Source organism: Piliocolobus tephrosceles, chromosome 13 (assembly GCF_002776525.5).
Source record: "Piliocolobus tephrosceles isolate RC106 chromosome 13, ASM277652v3, whole genome shotgun sequence".
Taxonomy (NCBI): Eukaryota; Metazoa; Chordata; class Mammalia; order Primates; family Cercopithecidae; genus Piliocolobus; species Piliocolobus tephrosceles.
In genome coordinates, this window is record NC_045446.1 from 50,322,131 (window position 1) to 50,331,091 (window position 8,961).

Below are 8,961 nucleotides of genomic sequence, written 5' to 3' on the forward strand. Positions count from 1 at the left end.
TTTTGAAGAGAGAGAAGGTAAATTTAAAAGTTAGATAAACTTAGGTATACCAGTGCTATGTAGAACCTACCTGTTACCCTGTTGGAATGCAACAGGGCACAAATTGTTATGAAGTGTTGGATATATGTATATTGGTGTAATAAACTAATGATACTGTATTTAGGCTGCTAAATTTTTGGAATAGAACATTAAACTGGGAGAACAAACTACCTAAAAAGTTTAGAAGGAACAATACCCTGAGCTCTACAGGGTCAGGAATAATTCATATTCTAACCAGTCAAGGTAGAAAACCTTATATTTCTTGGACTATTGGATAGTATAACTCAGAAAGGTTTTGTCCCAGTAGTAGGGCAAAATTGGCCAAACTAAATGCCGTTCTGGTACCCTATAACAAAACCTAGAGCATGACCTGAAAGGATAACATGTTTCCAAATACCTGCATCCTGGAAGAAAGCTCAGGAATGTGTTTAGGAATACAAAATATCTCATACCTGGTAGGTAAAATTTCCAAGCTTCTACTCAGAAATTCCCAGGCATATAAAGAAGCAAGAAAAATATGACACGCAATTAGAAAACAAATAATTAATAGAAACAGATCCAGAAATGACAAAGATAATAGAATTAGTGGATAGAGACATTAAAACAGTTATTTTGACTGTTTTTTATAGAATCAAGAAGCTAGAGAAAACATGTTAGAGACATGAAAGATATAAAAAAATCCAAATTAAACTTTCAGAAGTAAAACTATTATGTCTGACGTGAAAAATGCACTGGATGGGATTAACAGCAGAAGTAATTGATGAAAATTTCCACATTTGATGAAAAATATAGACACACATCCAGGAAGCTTAGCAAACCCGGAGCACAAGAAATGTGAAGAAAATCATATGATACATTATAATGAAATTGCTTCAAATCAGTGATAAAGAAAAAAATCTGAAAAATAGCCAGACAGAGGGGGAAAAGAGCACATTACATATGGAAGAACAAATGTAAGGATGGCAGGAGTCAGTCATTGTATCTCACTGGAAACAGTGAAGCCAGAAGATAGTGGTGCAGAATCTTTTAAGTACTGATAGCAAAAACTGTCAACTAGAATTCAATACCCACCAGAAATTGATTTCAGAAATGAAGATGAAATAAAGACTTTTCCCAGACATATAAAAAGCAGGATAATTCATCATCAGCAGACCTGCATTACAAGAAATGTGAAAAGATGTCTTCAGGCAGAAGGGAAATGATACCAAATGGAAATCTGAATATGAATCTGCAAATGAATACAGAGTACCAGAGATGGTAATTATGTGGATAAATATAAATTACTCTTACCATAACTGAATATTTAAAGCAAAAATAATAAACACATTGTGAGGTAAAAGTTAATGACAAAAAAGAACAGGAGGGAGAAACATTGTTGTTAACTAGTTTGGTTTTTTCTTGAGAGACAAGTTCTCACTGTGTTGCCCAGACTGGCCTTGAACTCTTGAGCTCAAGTGATCCTCTGCCTCAGCCACCCAAGTAGCTGGGACTTTAGGCACACACCACTGCACCTGGCTTTGTTGTAAGGTTCTTAAACCATACTTGAATTGGTATAGGATCATTTGAATTACTGTCATGAATTAAAAATGTATACCATAAATTCTAAAACAGCCACTGAAATAACAGATATATAGTTAATTAACCAACAAAGGAGATGAAATGTAATCATAAAAACAACTGAGCTAACGCAAAAGAAGGTAGAGAAAGACGACAACTAGAACAAAGAATAGATGATATGGATAGGAAACTAATAGCAAGATGATGCAATAATATCCATGAGCACATTAAATGTAAATTGTGCAAATGTCTCAATTAAAAGGCAGATGTGTTAGATTGAATAAAAAAACAAGATGCTACAGGAAATCTACTTTAAATACGAAGACACAAAGGTTAAAGTAAAAGGATGGAGTAAGATATTTATGTAGCTACTTTAGTTATTTTCATGATTGCCTGGCTAGCAATCATGAAGATAATTAAAGTAGCTATATAAATATGAGACAAAGATTTCAGAGCCAAGACTTTACCAGGGATAAAGAAGAGTATTTTATAATGATAAAGAGATTAATTCATCAAGAGGACATAACAGTCCCAAACATTCGTTATCTAATAGCTTCAATAATCTTGAAGCAAGATGTTGAGAACTACAAGGAGAAATGGACAAATTCACACTTAAAGTCAGAGACGTCAATACCCCTCTCAACTGATAGGAAGGTAGAAAGAAAATAAGGATACAGTTGACTTCAGCAACAATATCAAACAGCATATCCTAATTGACATTAAGTGTACACTTTATCCAGCAACAGTAGAATGCACCTTATTTTGAAATAAGAATGGATCATAAAGCCTCAATAAATTTAAAAGGATTTTAGTCAGACAGTATGTATTTCCTGACCACAGTAGAATTAACTTGGAAATTAGTAACAGGTATCTAGGAAATCTCCAAATATTGGGAAATTAACATATTCCAACTAACCCTTGGGTCAAAGAAAAAAATGAAAAGGGAAATTACAGAGTATTATGAACTGAATGAAAATTAGAACACAAAATCAAAATTTGTGGCATGCTACTAAAGAAGTATATATAGAGAAATTTGTAGCACTAAATATTTGTATTAGAACAAAGGTCTGAATGACCTTTAGGTTCTTTCTTAAGAAATTAGAAGAAAGAGAAAATTAAAACCCATAGTAAGTAGAAGGGAAATAATAAGAGAATGAAAACCAATGAAATGGAAAATAGTAAAACCATAAAGGAAAGAAAAATTGGTGGAGCGTGGTGGCTATTCCTGTAATGCCAACTTTGGGAGGCTGAGGCGGGAGGATTGCTTGAGCCCAGAAGAGCAGTTCAAGACCATCCTGGGTAACATAGTGAGACCCCACCTCTACCAAAAAAACAAATAAATAAAAACCCCAAACTGGCTTTTTGGAAGATCAATCAAATTGACAAGATTCTTGCCATAATGATCAGATAAAAAAGAGAAAAGACACAATATCAGGAATGAGAGCAGTATCTTCACTTTAGATCCTTCAGATGTTTGAAAGATAATACTATAAACAACTTTATGCCAATAAATTCAAGTTAAATGAAATGGACATATTACTTGTTCTGAAACAAAGTGTTCCAGAACATTGAAGAGGATAGAAAATTCTTCCCAACTTACGTGAAGCCAGCATAGTACTCAGAAACCCAAACCAGAGGAAAACATAAGAAATCCACAGTCCAATCTCTCTCATGAACACAGATATAAAGATTCTTAATAAAATATTAAATAGAATTTAACAATATATAAAAAGGGCAATATATCACTCAAGGAGAGTTTATTCCTGGAATGGATTGTTGGTCTGATATTTGAAAGTGAGTCAATATAATTCATCATATTAGCAGACTAAAAAGGAGAAATCATATAATCATTTCAGTAGATGGAGGAAAAAACATTTGGCAAATCCACCATCCATTCCTGATGATCACCTTATACAAAGGGAGTAGCGGAGAACTTTGTTAACCTGAGAAAGACATCTACAAAAAAATTCTATAACTGACAGCATACTTAATGGTGAAAAACTAGCTTTGTTTCTAAGATCCAAAATAGGTCAAGAGTATTCCCTTCACCACTTATGTCATTGTACTGGAGGTTCTAGGTAGTGCACTAATGCTGGAAAAGGAAATAAAAGATACCCATATCAAAAAGCAAGAAATAAAACTGTCTTTATTAGCAAATAACATGGTTATCTAGAAAGGCCTGTGGGATTTACAAAAGAACTCCTAGATAAATGAGTTCGGAATGCTTCCAGAGTATGAGATATACAAAAATTATGATCCTATTTTTGTAGTGTAAAAACTATGCCTCATTGAAAAATGACCAAAAGAACGTGGTTCTCTGTGGTTGATAGGTTCCTAAATTTTCTTTGATTTTTTCCCCCCAATTTGGCTTTTCTAATTTTTTCATCAAGTGTTTAGTTTTGTGATGATAATAGCAATAAAAGGTACTGTTTTCAGAAATATAATTTTAAGCCCCACTATATAAATGTAAATGTAATAGAATTTAATAATTTTTGGTAAATGTCACTATTCAAATCCTTACATTTAAAACATGTAGGAACTTACATTCATTTATGTTTTCTTATTCTGACCTGCCATTTTATACATCAATCAGCTAATGCCACCTTTCCTTGATCTCCAAAATTTAAGGCATTGTGAGGGCCTGTGATTGCATTCATAATTCATTTCTCCCCACGTATTGATGAGTGTCACCTGTGTACCAGGTACTGGGGAATGCAAATGATAAGGAGACCTTATGGCCTCTGAAGCTTACACTTTTCTCCATCCTCACCTCTTGCCATTTTCTCTCTTTGCTTATTGTATTCCAGCTATATGACACTTCTGTTAGTTCTTGGAAAGCCCATTCACTCTCATGCCTCACACATTCAGTTTTCTCTGTCAGGGATACTTCTTCACACCCCCACCCTCCACCCCTCAAATCCATACTCTGTTATCTTCTTGGCTTAAATGTCACTTCCTCAGGGAAACTTTCCCTGATCCCCTGACAGAGTTGTATACTTTAATAGCACCTTACACTTGCCCTTCCCAGAATGTATTACTGTTGTATTTAATACTTTTTGTGGCATCTCTAGTTGGAAATATTGTTGTAGGCTAGTATTTCCATCACAGGTATGTTCTGCATTGTTCTGCAGAGGTGGGCTTTAGTTTATCTTGAGCTATTAAGTCTATTGGTTCATCTTGTGATAAAACAACTTGGCCTCTGGCTGAATTATTAGCACAATCTGTGGCCACGATTAGATGGAGCAAATCCAGTTGTTAATAATGTACCATAAACATAACTGTTGGAATTTCAGGTAACACAGGAAGAAGGACAGCAGTTAGCACGGCAACTTAAGGTAACATACATGGAGGCATCAGCAAAGATTAGGATGAATGTAGATCAAGCTTTCCATGAACTTGTCCGGGTTATCAGGTAAGCAAAACACATTCTAGAAGTGTGTTTTAATTAATTAATATTAAATGTTTTTAGTAAGAAAGGATATTTTATACAGAAGTGATTCTTTTTAGGGATTAATGCACATGGTACATTAAAATTTTTAAGTACATATTCTAGGCACTTCTAGAATATAAAATCTAATTTAATTATGAAGCATAAAGTACACATAGGATTTTGAAAAGAATAAATGCTGCTTCCAAAGGCGATGATAGTGTGAAGATAGTGATGACAGCAGCTAACTTTTGCATGGTAATCTCTGCCAGCTTCTGTGCTAAATGTTTTACATGTATTATTATATGTAATCCTCACCATAGCTCAATAAATTAAACACTGTTTTATCCTCACTTTCAGAGGAGAAAACAGGAGTACAGAGAAAGAAGTTAAATAGCTTGTTCAAAGTTTAGGTATTAAATGGCAGAACTGGGGCTTTAATTCAAAACTGTGATTCCAGACCTGTGCTCCCAACTCATCCCAGGCTGAGAGTAAGCCAGGTAGTAGAGATTCAATAATCCTGCAAGGTGTGAAGTATCATGTCCCACACAACAAAAAATTTTTCTGTTACATGCCGTAGGGGGCCCCGTTGGCTTAAAAAGTGTTAACGGGTTCCAAGAAGCTTAAGGTGTTAGGTGAAGTCTGATAGAATTACTAGATATGTTTGTGGGTAAGAAAGATGAAGTTGCTTTAGTGAGTAGGATTTGATTTATTATTTTGGGTCTTGGTGCCTGGCCCCTGTTTCATACTCTGCTCTGTAGATCTGGGAATTTCTGCTAGGTAGACAGTTTGATAGGAATGTGAAGTGGGCTGCCCTTTTTTTTTTTTTTTTTTTGAGAGTGAGTTTCTCTCTGTCGCCCCGGCTAGAGTGCAGTGGTATGATCTCAGCTCATTACAACCTCCACCTCCTGGGTTCAAGCAGTTCTCTGCCTCAGCCTCCCGATTAGCTGGGATTACAGGTGCCTGCCACCATACCCAGCTAATTTTTGTATTTTTGGTAGAGACAAGAGTTTCACCATATTGGCCAGGCTGGTCTCAAACTCCTGACCTCGTGTTCCACTCGCCTTGGCCTCCCAAAGTGTTGGGATTACAGCGTGAGCCACCGTGCCTGGGCTTCATATTTATTTTGTATCTAAGGTAAATTGAGACCTGAGCGATGATCTTCTGCTTATTAACTCCTTGCCCAGGCATTATCTTTCTGTGAAGGAAAAAAAAGTGAAGGTTATAGCTTTTTCTTTTTTAGTAGTTTGTTAAAAATCCCAGTCCCATTATTTTTTAATGGGTACAGAGTCTCAGTTTTATAAGATGAAAAAGAGATCTGGTGATGGATGGTGATGGTTGCACAGCAACATGCATATACTTAATACCATCAAATTGTATACTTAAAAATGGTTAAGACAGAAAATTTTATGTTATATGTATTTTGCCCCCTTTTCCCATTCCAGTTCCATTTTAGTGTTAAGCAACTGATGGGGCAGTGCCTTCTTAAAATAATTATGACTGCCTTTTAGAAATGTTGTCCTTGGTTTTCGTTCTTAGGCTGTCTCCTTATCCATCGGTAATTCAGGAATGAGGGGGGAAGTAAAGGAGGTTTTTTGTTTGTTTTGTTTTAAATGCCAGGAACTATTAGATATATTTTAACATCACAAGATCTTTAATCCTCACAACAGCTGTGAAAGGTAGGTTTCCATTATTCCCCTCTAAAAAACTGAGGCTCAGACTAGGTTAACTAACTTTGTCTAATACTGAATTTAATAAATGGCAGAACACGGATAAGACCTGCATACCTCGTAAGGTTAATTTTATATTGCACTCTAATGATGAATCTTTATTCTTAAGTATACCTGAGAGTCATGGAATTTCAAATTGGGATGGGAACTTAAGAGATTACTGAGTCTGATATCTCATCTGATTCAGGAGTCATCCATTAAAGCAACTTCACAGCTCTTCTAATGCTGGTGTTGACGCATTTGTGCCCTTTTTTGGTGGGGGTAGGAAAGAGAGAAATGATATGCTTTGTTCCCTCATTGAAGTTTAACATGGAAAAGCATATGCCCTTAAAGTGAACTTGTGCAAAAAATAACCTGTGTTTGTAATAGTAGATTACCAAGAAGGCAATTATATTTTAGAATTTTTTTATCTTACAGGAAATTTCAAGAGCAGGAATGTCCTCCTTCACCAGAACCAACACGCAAAGAAAAAGATAAGAAAGGCTGCCATTGTGTCATTTTCTAGAATCCCTTCAGTTTTAGCTACCAACTGCCAGGAAAAGCCCTCATCTCCTTCTCCTCTCCTCGGTTTACATCTTGTTGGTACCTTTCTAGCCTTAGACAAATGATCACCATGTTAGCCTTAGACCAAGAAGCTGGCTAGTTCTTTCTGTGAAGCTAATACAATGGTCATTTCCAGATAAATTTAAAGGAAACACTAAGGCTGCTTCAAAGATTATCTGATTCCTTTAAAATATATGTCTATAGACACAGACATGCTCTTTTTTTAAGTGCTTACATTTTAATAGAGATGAATCAGTTTTGGAATCTAAGCTGTTTGCCAAGCTGAAGCCACAGGTTGTGAAATTTTTAACTTTTGGAATCATACTGCCTACTTTTACTCTAAATAGAAATATAGGGTTTTTTTTTTTTTTAATGTGAATTTTTGCCTATCTTTAAACATTTCATTGTCAGCCTTTATTAATCTTAAATACACTGAATTGAATCTACAAAAGTGAACCATCTCAGACCTTTACTGATACTACAACTTTCATTTTCTGGTGGCCAAAATACCAAAATGCCTCTTGTATTTATGGATTAAAAACTGCTCATAAAAACCTGTGTTATTACTCCTACTCTTGAAGATGATAATATTCTACGTGGTCAAATATTTGGACTCATTCAGGACTTAGACATTTCAGTGTACTTGATTTTTTAATTTAACTCTTTCACAGCCATGCTAAGGGTAAAAATGAATAATTTCTGTTTGTCTTCCTTTTCAAGTATTTCTGGATAAGGGATTCAAAAAACTAAAACTGTTTTTGTTTGATGTAATATAAAATATGGAATTGATCTTTCCAGGGTCAGAGATGATTAATGTTTTTGCTATATACTTTTATACATTATTTTCTTATCAAACTAGTTAACAAGTATTTTTATATGTTTGTATGCAGATATGCTTTCGCAGCATACCTTGTGTATATGTAAAGATAAGTATTTAATTCTCACTGTTCACTTTTAACTGACAAAGAAAAACAAGTGGAAACTACAGAAACTGTGGTAGAACTTTTACTTGCTGGTCTGGTCTTGGTTGTACCCATCTTTGCCCAGTCACATATCTACTCAAGAAAACTTCCCAATAGAGTACAACAGGATGCGACTCTGAAATCACCTTCAATATTCCCTCCTAGATATTGATTGTTATATGAAGTATTAAGTGTAAGCTTTTAATGGATAATTAGTATAACTGTGGATGGCATCTGATTTTGTTTTTAATTCTGTGGATTGTGTTTAAGCAATTCAATAGTATGTTCCTGATTTTGAGATGCTAAGTGGTATTGCACAGTTGTCACTTTATTAAGTGTGTACAACAGTCCCATGAAGTTTATAGAGCATACCCTTGTATAGCTTCAGGTGCTAGAATTAAAATTGATCTGTTATCACAAGATGATGCTTGATTACTCATTGTGTTAATTTAGTGGTTTCTTAAGGGAACAAGTGTTAGCGAAACTTACTTTAGTAGCTGTATGCCTTTTCTCCAGTGCCTTAGGGTTTGAATCTAAAAGTCAGCATTGGTCATTCAGCAGGTGGAGTGGATGTGAAATATTTGATGTTCTTTGACTTTTTGAATATTTACTTAAGTCCGTGTTTCTTAAACCTTTTCTATGAAGTGTTCCTGATCGAGACACCCAACTGTAGAGGAAGGTGAATACCTACACAGATACCCCT

General features: G+C 35.1%; 1 protein-coding gene across 1 annotated transcript in view; it reads left to right on the forward strand.

The window, feature by feature from the left end:
• RRAS2 (RAS related 2) overlaps positions 1–8,680 on the forward strand; it is an 80,339-nt gene extending 71,659 nt beyond the window's left edge. Inside the window, exons 5-6 of the mRNA XM_023230809.3 lie at positions 4,890–5,008; positions 7,171–8,680. Of these exons, the coding sequence (XP_023086577.1) occupies positions 4,890–5,008; positions 7,171–7,258 (207 nt within the window). The 3' untranslated portion in view covers positions 7,259–8,680. The remainder of the gene's footprint in view (positions 1–4,889; positions 5,009–7,170) is intronic.
• The last annotated feature ends 281 nt before the right edge of the window (positions 8,681–8,961 follow it).